This window comes from Cavia porcellus, unplaced genomic scaffold (genome assembly GCF_034190915.1).
Source record: "Cavia porcellus strain 051 isolate PalLab524CR breed Dunkin Hartley unplaced genomic scaffold, mCavPor4.1 scaffold_1, whole genome shotgun sequence".
Lineage (NCBI taxonomy): Eukaryota > Metazoa > Chordata > Mammalia > Rodentia > Caviidae > Cavia > Cavia porcellus.
In genome coordinates, this window is record NW_026947484.1 from 230,379,336 (window position 1) to 230,393,863 (window position 14,528).

At 46.6% G+C, this 14,528-nt stretch overlaps 1 protein-coding gene across 1 annotated transcript in view; it reads left to right on the plus strand.

The window, feature by feature from the left end:
* The window catches only part of Galnt14 (polypeptide N-acetylgalactosaminyltransferase 14), a 212,719-nt gene that overhangs the window by 119,589 nt on the left and 78,602 nt on the right, over nt 1-14,528 (plus strand). Inside the window, exon 2 of the mRNA XM_063230269.1 lies at nt 13,999-14,168. Within this exon, the coding sequence (XP_063086339.1) occupies nt 13,999-14,168 (170 nt within the window). The remainder of the gene's footprint in view (nt 1-13,998; nt 14,169-14,528) is intronic.

Genomic DNA, 14,528 nt, shown 5'->3' on the forward strand with positions numbered 1-14,528 from the left:
AGAGAGAGGTTAGGTGACATGCCTGGAGTCATAGAGATCATTAATGGAGGAAAGATGCAGACCTATGTCTCTTGGGTGTCTGGTCAACATGTACGTGATGGTCTAGAGTATACTAGGAACTGTGCCAATGATAACAGTAGTTAGTGAGACAGACACAGTCACTGTTTTCAAGCAGCCTGCTCAGGAGGCAAGCATGAACCCCAGAATATAAAGCAAAGTTTCTGGGTAGGCAGTGACTTCCAAGTCCTATGCAGGAGGTGTGCAGAGTTCTATGATGGTATAGGAGGATTTTGGTTCAGACTTGCAGATTTTAGATGCCTTCTAAAAGACAGAATACTGTGCTTAATTTCAGACCCGCTTGATGAGTGGCAACTGGTCAGACAAAGAATATTCCAAGAAGAGCACGTGGAGGCCTGAGCTGGGAATGCTGTCTTGCTGTATTTACAAACAGAGGAGAGGCGAGTGTGGTTGCAGTGCAAGGGACAGAGAGCAGATGAGGCAGACAAGTGTACAGACACAGACCAGGCAGAACCTTGCGGGGCACAGAAAGGAGTGAGGAAGTCATTCTGAGTGCAGTGGAAGCCACTGGAGGAGTTGATGCCACAATAAGAGAGATGGAATTGCATGTCAATTTTAGGACGGCAACTGAGGAAAACTAATTAGGAGAACCAAGAGTCAAAGGATGGAGTCAAGTTGAGGCCTATTGCTGCAGTCCAGGGCAGGGTCAGTGGTATTTAACTTGGTTGCAGAGAGAGGAGAGGCAGGGGACAGATAGAGGCATGTTGGGAAGTAGAGTTCACAGGGAATGGCAATAGGTGTATGTGTGTGTGTGTGTGTGTGTGTGTGTGTGTGTGTGTGTGTGTGTGTGTGGTTCGAGCAGACAGGGAAAATTTGAAGGTGAAGGACACAGACATTAGTAGAATGACTCTCAGGTCCCTGGCATGGGCTGATATATAGCTCATGCTACTATCTCTCCACTTGGGAAAGCTTGGAGGAGGCCAGTGGTAATAGCAGGGCTCTACTGGGGACCTGTTAAAGATGAGATGCGTGTGAGACTCCTGCATGGGGCTGCCAAGCAGACTGTTGTTTAACATGGATCCAGAGCCCTGAAAAGAAATCTGAGCTGGAAAACTACCTTTGAAATTCTTCACTTATGAAGCCACAATCTTGGAAGATATCTCCATTGGTGAGCATGTAAAAAAAAAAAAAAAACAGGGAAAAAAGGATCCAGTGAAGGAATCAGAGAAGAGGCCAGAAAGGAACAGAAGCCTGAGAGAAGAGGTTCCTGGGAGCCGAGGGACAAGGACATTTGAAAGTTTCTGCACCAATGTGGTATGATGCTGCCCAGAGGTCAGGATGAATGTGCCAAATCCTGGTTCAGTGCTGGACGCTTAATAGGTACCCAATAAATTTGGGATCCTTTCTTTTCCTTCGCACTTTCTCCTTTCTTGGTTTGTTTTTTTATTTCTGAATATCCGTTGACCATTTCCCTAATATTGTAGTGGGAATGCAAGGAATAAAAAACAAATGAAGGGTGAATGTGTGCATAAAGTGAATAAATGAATGGATGAAGAAAATGCAGCTATCTCTTACTGGGAGCTTCTGATTGAGGGTCCTACAGCCAAGATGTCTGTTTTGTCTAGGTGCACGCAAGTTTCCTAGGAACTGCAGACCTTTGTCTAGCAGAGAGCTCTGGGAAACCACATCTCAGGCTGTCAGGTAACTGGACCTGAACATGCCAAAATGGTCCCCCTGGCCACCCATACCAGGAACCGCCTCTCCCAGCAGGGCACCAGCGTCCCTGTCGCCTTCCTTCCCTGAGCATTGTCAACTGCACTGTAATCACACAATTATGATGCCATTAAAATGTCACATTTGAAGAAATCCATATAAACAGAGCATTAACAACCACTTGAAAATTGTAGTCTTTACCACTAATGACCTACTTTCTCTACGCACAGGGCCCACCCGCCACCTCCGCCGCTCTGCTGCCTTTCTCAAGCCTTGATTTCAGAGACAGGAGAGAGGTTGCAGTTGCCTTTTTCCGTCTGGAAAAGCTCAGTGTTTAACATGCTGAGAGAGGCTCTGTGATGGGGTCAAGACAGGCAGGCCAGTATGACAGTAATGAAATCCAGGGGGCCAGACCCAAACTGAAGAGAGCTACAGTCGCTGAGAAATCTGAGGATTGAATTCTCCCCCCTGGATTTGACTTCTCCCCTTGGGTAGAAGAGGTGAAACTCTAAACACAGCAGAGACATAGCGACCGCTTTTGTAGCACAGAATTGTCCAAGGAAAGCCCTGTTCAGAGGTGCAGCCAGAGCTTCACCTTCCCACCGCTGAGCAGAGAGGAAGACAGAGGTGTGCAGTTAGGCAAGGGGGTGCCAGAGTTTCTGAGAGTTTTGATTTCATTTCTCAGAATATCGCTCTGGCAAAGTTGTTCAGATGCATCAAGTTTCTTTGTCTCCAGAATCTAATTTTAATGCACTAAGGAAAGGGATTACTTAAAGGAATCTTATATCGAGTAATTTTATAAAGTAAAACATAAAGCAGAACAGCTCTGGTGAAGTGATTAATCTTTTCCCAAAGAATCTGAAAAGCAAATGTGGATTCTGTGCAGTACCAGATTGGATTAAAGTGAGAGAAAAAGAAGTTGAATGGAAGTGTGGGAGACATTTTGAACATCTTTCTCGCACTTAGCATCATTACAGGATGGAGCCACAGAAGGGATCCTGCCACAGGGGCTTTGCACAGGGACAGTTGATGAGGAACGTGTCATTTGGAGAGTAATTATTGGTGCTCCCTGAGGTGAGAGAAATGCCCCAGTGAGTGTTGTTTATGTAAGCAAGTCCATCATAAATCCCTTTAGACACTTTACGTAAGATGCTCTGGAAGAGGCCACTGCTGTGCTGTGGACACGGCTAGGATTTGGGTCATGCTTATGAGGATTTCTCCCAGTTTTTCAGGGTACGGCCATCACCACTTGCCGTCTCATCTGCAGCACTCAGTGTGCCCTTGGCTGAAGCAAGCATCCGGTTCCCCCTCCCGAAGCAGCAGGCGAGGTGTCTGGGAATTGTGGATCTACTTTTGACATAAAAAGAGCCCCTTCCATTAAAGGCCAGCCAGCAGCCCTCCTGGAGTCCCGTGAGATAAAATCTTTTCAAAGTCACTCATTCCAGCCCCACACCTGCATATTCAGTGGGTTGACCTAGTTTTGAGAGAGCCAGAGGGCATGTGGATGTCACCTTATTTGTGGAGCAGATAGAAAATGCACTAAGCTTTGGGCTCAGGCTGCACACTGTTCTATCCTTCGTCTCAGAAATGTAGAAAAGACTGGAATAAATTCTGCTTGGCTGAGCTGGAAGCTTCTTGTTGATTTCCCCTTTAGGGAATAAGTGGCAGGACTCAGGGGCATTTGACCCTGAAACTTTTTCCAGGGGTAGTGTTCCACTTGAGTGTACAGCTGAGAGAGAGTATTTCCAGGACATCCTAGGCCAAACCTGTAGCGCTAAGCTCTTGGCTGTTGTCTCCTTCCTCTGCCTTTTTTAGGAATCCTTGCTCCATGGATGATCTTTGGGCCTGTCAGGTCCTAGTCGAGGATGTGCATGAGTCCACTTACCAGGGTTAATCCCAGAACCTCCACTTCCTTGCTGAGTGGCCTTGGTCAATGCATTTTTACTTTATGAGCCTCAGTTTCATCATCAGGTGGTGTCAGTAACAGCACTTGCCTCAGGATTATTTTGCGTATTGAAGGAGGAAACATTTTTAGATTCTGGCGTGGGATAAGAGTTGCGAAACAATTAATTGCTACAGTAGTTGGTGTGGGAGATTGTGTCCAGCGGGAGAGTGTGTCGCCTTGGCAAGCCACTCCTTTTGCCTAGCTTCCCACAACTTTCAGCTTGATTTTTCCCAATAAAGCAGTGTTCTTTGCCTGAGAAGAACCTGGGGAGGGGATATGTGAGGAAGCTGCAACCTTGCTAGCCACATTCCTTATGAAGAAATGGCCAGTTCAGTCCTTGAGGGCAAGACTTAGGAGACACCGAGAAGACACTTTGGGCCCAATAAATCCCTAAAAAGGGGGCAAGAAGGTAAACAGACAGCCCTGACTCCAAGGTCTTTGGCTGTCTGTGACCGGGGGTCTCAGACGGTTTTAAGCTTTTGATTCTACTTGGATTGTCTGCTGAACTGCCCCACATAGCCTCCCCTCCACATGTGTAAAAACAGACAGCGCAGAGTTGAATTTCTAGCCTTCTAAGCTGATAATAACCTTATATATTACATTGCTTAAAATAGTTTCTTGCCTTATCATTTGCATGACACTGTGTTCAAACCCATGTTTGCGATGGAGATTTTGGATAGGAAAGACTTTCCAAGCTCTAGGAAGCACTAATGTTGACATTGAGGGGTCCTTGCAGCTGGACAGTCAGGTGAGGTACCTGGATCCCTTGTGGCTGCTGTCAGAGAGCCCATTTCTACCATAGGGAAGGCAGAATAAGCTAAACATAAATTGGCTGAATGTAAATTGCATTTCTCCTCCATTAGCATTCAGCCTCTAAAAGAAATAATAGTAGCCACAGCCATGTTGTCAATAATAATATGTCACATATGCATTATGCCTTACCAAGCACTTTTTTCATATCTCACTTCTGAGATCTGACTGGGGCCCGTTGAATCCGGTGGGGGAAGATTAGTGTTGTCCCTGTGATGGAGGGAGAAATGCATTAGAGGTGGAGAGACCCTAAGCCAAGCCAAGCCAAGGCCAGGGCCCGGCTTTCTGGAACTGAGGGGCATCCTTGGGGCTGTGCTTCACCTTCTTTACCCGTCCCAGCTTCCTCCCCCCACAGACACTGTTGGTGTATTTCCATCCAGAAGAAATTGACTTGAAATGAACAAGGGCCCCTTGAAGGAGAAAAGAAGTCACAAAAGCATAATGTTTACTGTGATCATTTTTCTGTTTGATAGATTATGCTCTTTTTTGGTGATTTCTATACCTTGTATGCTTTATTTTATTGTTATTATAATCAAGTGGCCTTTAGGCCAACTTTAGCCCATAAGCATGTTTTATTTCATGCAAAGACATGTCTAAAGAAAGATACCTAGGTATACATCATGCAGTACCTACAAGTTACCTCCATTCTCACTTATATTTTAGTTCTCAGTCACCCTAGGCCTGCTTATTTGTGACTCTACTAGATAACATGGTTCATTTGGGCCTCTTGAAAATCACCCAACCCCATAGCTATTTCTTATATTAAAGAACCTCCTGATGATGCTTTAAAATACTTCCTGGCCCTATAGAGCAAGATGAAGAGAGGGAAGAAGAGCATCTTTTGAAGGAAGAGCATGATAGTTTAGGTTCAAGAATGAACCCCCTGAAATCTCACATGCTCGGAGGTTAGGCATTGGGACATGAGTGGATCATGGTTTCATTAGCTCAAGGGTTCCTTCCTTCTCTCCCTGCTTCCTGGATGCCAGGATGTGAGCCTTCCACTGCCTGGCCCTGCCACCATGCAGTGTCTGCCATGGAGCCAGGTGACCTTGGACCATAACCATGAGCCAAAGTAACCTTCTCACCTTAAAGTTGTGGGTATGAGGTCCTCATGATAAGAAAGGGAGTGAGTCAAAGAGCTCTTCTATTATGAAGAAATGCAAAACTGTTTTGTACTTCTAGATAGGGTTTCAGAATGATGGACTCTGTCTCTGTCCTGTGGGAGACCATCTTGGTGTCCTTGTAGGGCCCACTGGGACGGATATATCCTCCCTCCCCTCACATCCCTGCCCCTGGGAGGTGACTAGTACATCAGCCTTGCTGAATGTTCTCGGCATGGCCACCCAACCTCGTGTCCAATGCAGCTCGACTGTGTACATCACAGATGTCATGTTTCAGCATCCAGCTGTGTCCACAGGAGGCTGTCCTTCCTAAGTCACTTCTGGCCGTTGCCGTATATCTGGGCCCTCTCCTGTGTCTGTCCTGGGTGCTAGTGCCTATGCTTAGTGCATGCTCTTCTGCAGCATTTGCCTCCTGGTTGTGGGCAGTTCTACTCTCCTGTGTTACTCTCCAGCCCACGAGATCTGTTCTCCTGAGCCTTGTGTTGGTACCTGTGGCCTTCCATCCTTGATCTCCATCTCTCAACCCAAAGAGAAGGGAATGCAGGAATAAAGTATGGAGGTAGGGCTGGCTTTCTCAGTCTTCGTGTCCAAAAGCAATTGAGACCCACACTTCAGGCAAGTGACAATCCATTCAAGTGCCTATATACATAAAGGCTCTTTGGATTTAATCTCTGGTGGGGAGTTTATGGGTGTTGGTGGGCAGGAAGTAGACCATCGGCCAGAGCACTCACCACACATCCTGGTATGTGCCAAGAGCCAGCCATGTTCCCTCATCATGCGGATTTCAACTTCTCTGGCACCTCCCTCTCATGCTAATTAGTAAGCAAATTAATCCCTATATAAGGTCCAAATTGTGTGAGGTTTTTTTTTCTATTCCAGAAACAAAAACTGGGCTTCTATCCATTCAGCTAATCATATTATATTTCACAGTTGGAGTTTTCAGGCAATTATAATAATTATTGGAACTTTTCTTCTAGAAAGCTGGAAGCTTCCCCCAAAGTTGTATTTGCCTGTGGCAAGCAATTGTGATGTGGGAGGCCAGTGTGCATTGGGGAGAGCTGGGTGTTGTTCGTTCTTACTGTCAGACTAAAGGAGATCAAAATCAAATGGAGAAAAACCCAGCCTTAGAGAGAGAGATGGGCTTCCTGTCCTGCCTGGCAGTGGCCCCTTGGCTCAGAGGTGCCACAGTAGAGCAGATTTGTCTTCTGTTGAAGCAGAAAAGAGTGAACTGGATAGAAGGGGGAAAACAGGAGAGTAAACTCATCTCTATTAAATTATATGCTACCTCATTTGGTCCTAGAAATAACCCGTCCCTTCTCTATTATATGTCCATTCTATATCTATCAAACTCTTTAAGGAGTGACACTCATATAATTAATACTAAGCATTAAACGACAACATTGAAGGAACAATTGCCTAATTCTGAGGAAAATTTAAATTTATGACCAGCACCCGAGATCAAATGAATACTAAAGGGATGGAGAGAAAACCCTGCAGAAGATAAATAGAAAGCCAAGTGGGATATTGACTTGATCCTTCTCCAGTGCAGGGTAATTTGGCTTCTAAAGTGAGTTAGATCATAATAAATTAAATTTAGATTTCTGCACATCAGTTAAATAACTCCCAAGACAGAATTCCAGTGAGAAGGAGAGGTGATAATACATGGAGGAAATATTAAAATGAAGATCTGATCTAATAATCCATAATTGATGTGCTGTCCCTTGGTGAGGGAGAAGGATTTTCCAGCTTTCCTTTGTCTTGAGCCCAGATGAGGAAAGGGCTAGCTTGCCACACCCTTCTCAGAGTTTGTCCCGCCCCCTGGGGGAATTTCTTATCACTATTTGTTCTTTTCCTAGAACATTCCCCTCCCTTTGTTGAGGAATGCAGAGGTGAGCAAATGCTTTTTGGGTAACAGACAGGAGGGATAAAGAGACCTTGTGGTTGAATTGGAACCTCTAGTGATATAGAAAGAACACAAAATTTGAAGTTGAAAGTTCTACATTGGAGGGAATCCTATTGATGTGATCTTGGGGAAGCTTGTTTGCTTCTATCAACCTTCATCTTCTCATCTGTGAAATGGGAATAATATAACTAGCCTGCTCACTTTATAGGACTGACAATAAGGTATCCAAGTGAAATGCTTTGCATATTATAAATATCTCCCTGTGACTCTCAAGGCATTGACACTTTTCCAAAACCTCTGTTTGGTTCATTTCTTAAAAAATTACCTGATCCTTTGTTTTTTGGTCTTCTGAAAGTTTTCCTCCCTATTTTGAACATTTCGCCTACATTTATGGTACTGTGTTTGATAATTCTTGTGTCTGAAGTGCTCGGAGGATCTCAGTGTTACTGATTCTTGTGACTTTTTTCCTGTGAATCTGGTGATTTTTTGTTATTGTGATTTCATCTTTTGATGAACCTTGTGGTGATTGCGAGGCCTCTGCTTTCCTCCAGATAGGATTAACATTTGATTTCCCTGAGGCAGGGGGAACATCCCACTGAGACCACTTTGTTCTCTTCCTGAGCTTAACATCAAACTCAAACAGCTTGTCCTCCTTGGATGGCCAAGGTCTGGTTTCTCCAGGACCTTCCCCCATAGCTTGGCTCCACAGTTTGTCTTTGCCCTGTAGCAGGGCTCCACACTTTGTGTTTGCTCACCAGTCACTTTCCCCAGCTCTGGCTGCAGCACTGTTTTGGCCTGGCCTCGCCTCACCCTGCCTCAGAAGTTGAAGATTTTCCTTCTAAACGCTCAGTGACACATAAAAAACCATGCCTGTCGTAATTGCTGTAGGCCCGGTGATCAGCTGGCAAGGCTTCCCGGGAGCTCTTGGTCTGCCCTGAGCTGATGGAAGCAGGACGGCTCTGGCTGGTGCCAAGGAGCTGGAGTCTGCAGTCCTGGACGTGAGCAGATGACATCCCTGCACCTCATGGCTAGTGTGAGGCTGTGTCTGTTGGAAAAAGGGGCATCAGTAAAGGCTTTGAGACAGACAGTTGCTGGTTCTGTGAACTTTGGCAAATCATACATCTTCCTCATGCCTCACTTTCCTTATTTGAAAACTCTGTGTAACCTTCTATAGTATTACAGGTTTTGAAGGCTTGGAGAAACCCTCAGTTCCCCTCACTGGGTCCTTCCCTCTGAGGTTCTGAGAGGAGCTGCGATGGTTAGTTGGGATGGGCCATAGTGCCCAGATATTCGATCAAACATTATTCTGAGTGTTTTTCTGAGGGTGTTTGTAAAGTGAAATTAGCCTATAAAAGTGATGAACTTTGAGTAGAGCAGATTACTCTTCATCTCAGGCATCATCCAATCAGCTATTGAAAGCTTCAGGAGACAAGGACTGATCTCCGCCCAGCAAGACAGAATTCTGTCTGGAAAGGCTACTTTTGGTCTCAGGCTGCAAGTTACAATTTCAGGAGCCAGTGCCTTAAAATAAACCAATTTCTCTTTCTTGTTCTCTTTCCCTCCTTACCCCTTTCCTCTTTTCCTGTTTCTCTCTGTACCTGTAACACAGAGAGCGAGCCAGACAGAGGGAGAGGGACACAGACAGACCGAGAGACAGAGACAGAGGCAGAGAGAGCAGACAGACGGGTGGCCACAGGCTGACTGTTGGCTTTGTTTTGTTTGACTGGAGGACTCTGACCAGCAAAAGAAAACATTGAAGAATCAACAAACAAGTGGGAAATAATATTAATCCTATCAGTGTCATTGCTTGAGGCAAACGGGCACCCTCCAATGGCTAAGGCAAAGCTTTCAGCAAAAATGCTACGGGTAGGGGCTGGGGATTTAGCTCAGCGCATAAGCACCTGCCTTGCAAGCAGGTGGTCGTGAGTTTGATCCCTAGTACCGATAAAAATGAAAAAGACAAAAAAAGAAAAAAGAAAAGGAAATGCTACTGGAGAATGGAATGAGGATAAAGTGGGGCTCCGCATTTCTCCACTTTGAACCAGCCAGAGGGATCAGAGCATTCAGGGGTTCCTGTAGGGGGAGATGGTGAGGCAGACCACTGTGGACTTATCAAACCCTGGGATGAGGGAGAGGCTTGCTTCCTGAGGCAGGCCTGTGCTTCCCCTATACGGCCAAGAAGGCTGGGATACTCTGTGCCCTGTGGAAGGGGAGGCGTAGGCTGGGGGACAGGCTGTGACTGCACAGCTCTGAGTGGGTGGGGGTTAGTCCCTTGGGGAGGTGAAGCCAGGGTCCCTGGCAGTGTTTCTAAGCTTTGCAGCAGTGCCTGGGATGGGGGTGGGGGTAGGGGTAGATGACCCTCCTCCTTTTTCCTCTGAGTCTGGTTTGCATCAGGATTTAATTTTCTTAGGGCAGAACCCTTCCACAGCAATGTGACAGAGTGAAGAGCAAAGGTTCCCTCCTTTGAAAATAAAATATGGCACAATAAGTGGCCAGCAAGGGGCAGGTGTTAATACAGGCACAGCATTTGCACAGACCAGTTTCTTCTGGGACACCCTAATGTGAAAGCTATCAGGTTCAGGCCCAGGATCACTGATCTTCTGCCCAGGGATACAACAAAGGGATAAAACACAGACAAGATATATATATTTCAGTTACAAGGGAGCTGGGATGGTCAAATCCCAGTGAAGGACTATCACCAACAGGACTGGTGTCCTGGCCTTTCTTAGGTGCACAGCTTAACTGGGGGGTTGTTGGAGGCTGCAGGAAGTTATGGGGCTGAACTGCTGATGCACGCAAGGTCCAAGGACAGAGTGACAAAGCATTTTTGGAAAAGGACTTAGGAACAGATCATGATTAACTAGTAACCTGATTATCTGTTAACTACTGAGCTAGATGAGTGAAGGTCCTCAGCTCTGAAACACCATAACTTCACAGACCATTTGCTGGTCACAACTCTGGCCCTTGGCTTAAAGGTTAACCTGTCTGTATGCTATCTGTAGGGCTCACCACAAGCCATGTAGGCTAGGACAGACTCTCAGTTTATTTTATGCCAACTTGTTAATAGTCATCACTGCCCCTTCTGCACCATGTTATGCTGGTCCTTAGCAAAACCTTCACAGTGAGTGGCATCCGCTTTCCATACCATGGTATAGATGGTTCCATGGGGTTTTAAGTCACTTGTTCAACTTATCCGATGCCATTTGGTTTAGAGCAGCTTGGTCCTTTGGTGCATGTTTTCTTCTCTCTGTTGTTCCAGTGTGTGGTGGTGGGGGACTCTTTGGGAGGATTCCATCAGTGGTTTCATCCTGTGATTGCTGTGAGCTTGGGCCAGCCACCTTGCCCCTCTAATCCTATCCCTACTTGTGTGGATGGGATCATGCGAGGAGTCTGTGTCAATATATGTGCACATGTAAGGTATAAAATGTGGTGTGATTATTTGAAATATGCTTTTGCCATAATTTAATATGTTAATGTTACAATTGGGAAGTCCTGCCTTTAGGGGCAGGCTGTGCCCCTGAAGGAGTCTCAGTGCAACAGTCTGTGAGCAAGCTCTATAGACATGACACAGCATGCCTTCCAGTGACTGTGCATGCGATTTCTCTCGCCAGAATTCCAGCTAAGTTTTCACAGCACCTTCTTCCAACAGGCAGCTCCTGCCAGGGGTCCTGGGTAAGCTAGCAACCCTGTGGATAGCAAAAACTACACCGGAAAGCCACTGACCTCAGGCCCACTTGGCTCTGCCCCTCTGACAAGAATAGAGCATAGGGGACAGGAAAAGGATAAGTAATGTGTTATATCTCCCCTTTTCAGCTCCTTACAGTTGTTCTGGGCTCTGCTCCTCCACCTGCTTCTCCAGCAGATCTATGGAACCATATGATGGGTGAAACCATCAATGGAACCCAGCAGAGCCTCACTCTGGGCATCAGATTACACTGTTGAGCTCACTTCCCAACTGGCCTCTGTAGTAGATCTCCTTCCTCTGCTCTATCCCACGCATGTAATCAAAGACAGTTTCCCATGGTCTGCTTCCTAAGGTCCACCTGTGTTCTAGAGTTTTCCTTCACCCTTTGCAATCCACAGTGCAGCCTCTCTGTTCCCCAGCAAACCATTCCTTAAACAGATGCTTTGTATGTGGATTTGCTGCCTGGGATGCTTTCTATACCAGTGTCAACTTGAATGGGCCACAAGGTGCCCAGGCATTTGGTCAGGCATTCCTCTGGGTGTCTCTGTGAAGTATGTCTGGATAAGATTGACATATGCATGAAGGAGCTGATAGAACAGTGAAACTAAAAGCAAATTCTTCCTCCCTGGCTGCCTCTGAACTGCCTTGTTCTTATCTTTGGACCTGAACTGAGAGATATGTCAACTCTTTCTGGGTCTCCAGCGTGACCACAACAAATAGTGGGACATGTCAGACTCTATAACTATGTTAGCCAATTCCTTATGAGCTCTTTATATATAGATGTATATATACACACATACATGTGCACCCTGTTGACTATTGCTCTAAAAAACCTGAGAAATATATTGCCTTTTCTCCAGCTTTTTGCTACATACATCCCTTAAGCAAAGTAAAAGTCCCTTCCACCCTTTAGAGTCTTAACTCATTTGACACCTCATCCAAGAAGCAGTTCACCAATTTCCTTCCCTCTTCTGTGCCTTCCCAGTATTGCCATTGTTCATCTGCGGTTCAGATGCACCTTGTGGCACGGCGTAGGTATCCCTGCAGGTGTCTCTCTGTAAAAACGTAGCCCTCTTGAGGGCAGGAGCCAGGTATCTTCCTCCTGGCTCCCTGGCTTAGAGCACCGTGAGAGCTCACACCTGATTAGGCAAGTTACAATGGATTGGCATTGAACCAGTGGGAAGCAGTTTCGTGGCTCTTCCCACAAGGCTAGGGTGTCAGGGTGACCCTAGAGTGATGTTCCATCCAGAGGTGACAGCTGTCGGGCTGTGGCATTGCACGGCACAGTCTTGAGGTTTCACAGCCCTATTTAAATTCCCTCTAGCATATCCTGTAGCAACAGTATCACAGAACATTTAATAAAATGAATTCTTGGATAAAAATCGCTGGTTCCAGAGCTTCATTTTGTGCTATTAGCAGGAGAAGGCTGTTTCAAATGGAGATAACACAGGGAGAGAGAGATCAATTACCAGATAAGATCGCACAGTGCCTGCGATGAACGTGTAGACTGGCACGGGCCCTCTACCTGCCGCAGGGGCCCAGTGCCTGCACTGCTCTCTGCTGCGCCTGCCCTGAGCTTTTCTCACTCAAGCCTCTGTGGGCAGGAATAGTTTGTCTCGTTCTGCTATTGTGTGGCTTTAAAACCTGGGCAGTGTGAGACACTTGCATGACAATTGGGGTTAGTAACACATGAGTGAACAGCTCATCCTCAGTGACATGCCAAGCCCAGGAGAGCAGCCCTCCTGTTCCAGGTCAGAAGCCCTCCAGTAAGGGTTTCCTGGAGACATGGCATTCATGGTTAGCTAAACCTGAAAGATCTGAGCTGTTTTGAATACAACTGCTTGCCCCCAGAGGAGAGTGGTAACTTCCCTTGGGAAGTGGCTGCCCAACCTAAGCATCCTGCTTACCAAGGTCAGGAGTATCAGCTCTGCTGGCTGGGCAGAGAATCCCTCTCAGCTGTGAACCTGCTGTGCATGGGACCACTACACACTCTAAGCTCTGGAGAGGAGGCAGCCTCTTGCTGCTATGGCCTGGTCTCTACTTCTTGCCAGTGACTGACCGCAGACAGGCCAGGGACCTTTCTGGAACCTCATCTTCCCTGCTCAGCCCAGAGGGTCTTAGTGAAAATAAATACAAAAGCCATTATGCATCTTCTACATTGCTGTGTCTGCATCCATATATGAATGGCCAAGCTTGTAACTCGCTCTCCCATGGATGCCCCCTAAAAATAGACACAGGTTCTTGATTTGAAAGAGGAAGAGACTCTGGTAGGTAGTCAGAGATGGATGGCCTGCTTCCTGCTGCTGCCACACTAGCAGTGGAGATGAAGATTGTCATTGCATACTTACTCTGTGTCGGCCACTATGTCAGGAGTCCTCAAATTGTCCTGGAAAGAGATGGTCTGTGGGGTCAGGATACTGGAATTCAAATCTCAGTGCTGCCACTTCCTCAGTGTGGGATCTTGGGCAAGATACTTACCTACAGAAGCTGCTTTCTCTGTGTGATGGGATTATGAGTGATTACATCTTAAAATGCTGTAAGAATTACATGAGATAGTATAAGTCCAAGTCCTGGAGCAGAGCCAAGAATTTAACACTCAGTAAATGGTAACGGCCACTATTGTCATTGTTCTGTTTGTTCCTGATGCTGATGCGTTCATTAATGTTCTGTCTCTGGCATCATCTTCGAATCCAGTGTTACTAGAATGAGCCTGGTCTCTGTGGTTGTGTGCTAATAAGTGGACAGGTGTCTAGAAGAGGACAGCAGGCCATTCTCACAGACTTTCTATCCGTGTCCCACACAGCCTTCGGATGCTGACTGGGATGACCTGTGGGAGCAGTTTGATGAACGACGGTATCTGAATGCCAAAAAGTGGCGTGTTGGTGATGACCCCTATAAGCTGTACGCTTTCAACCAGAGAGAGAGCGAGCGGATTTCCAGCAATCGGGCTGTCCCGGACACTCGCCATCCCAGGTACTTCCTCTTTCTCCCAGGCTGGTACTCACACCCCTCCTTCTGTCCAGAAGGACCCCGAGCTGGCTGGAGTTGGGGGCCCACTGTGTGTAGGGGCTGGTGCTAAGAGTTGCCACAGGTTGACCAACGTGTTCCCCACTGGACACTAAAGGGATGATGATGAGGTAATTTACCCCATCTTTGCTGCTGATTGCCACAAGACATCCCAAAGCCTCCTACCTTTCCACTGGGGATTGGAAAGGATGAGTTATACCTTCCCCGTCACCTGGTAGTTACCCCAGGTGACACTTCTATGAACTCATGAGGCCCTGAAAATGCTTTGCTGTAGTTGTTTACCCTTGTGGATTCCCATGTCCCTGC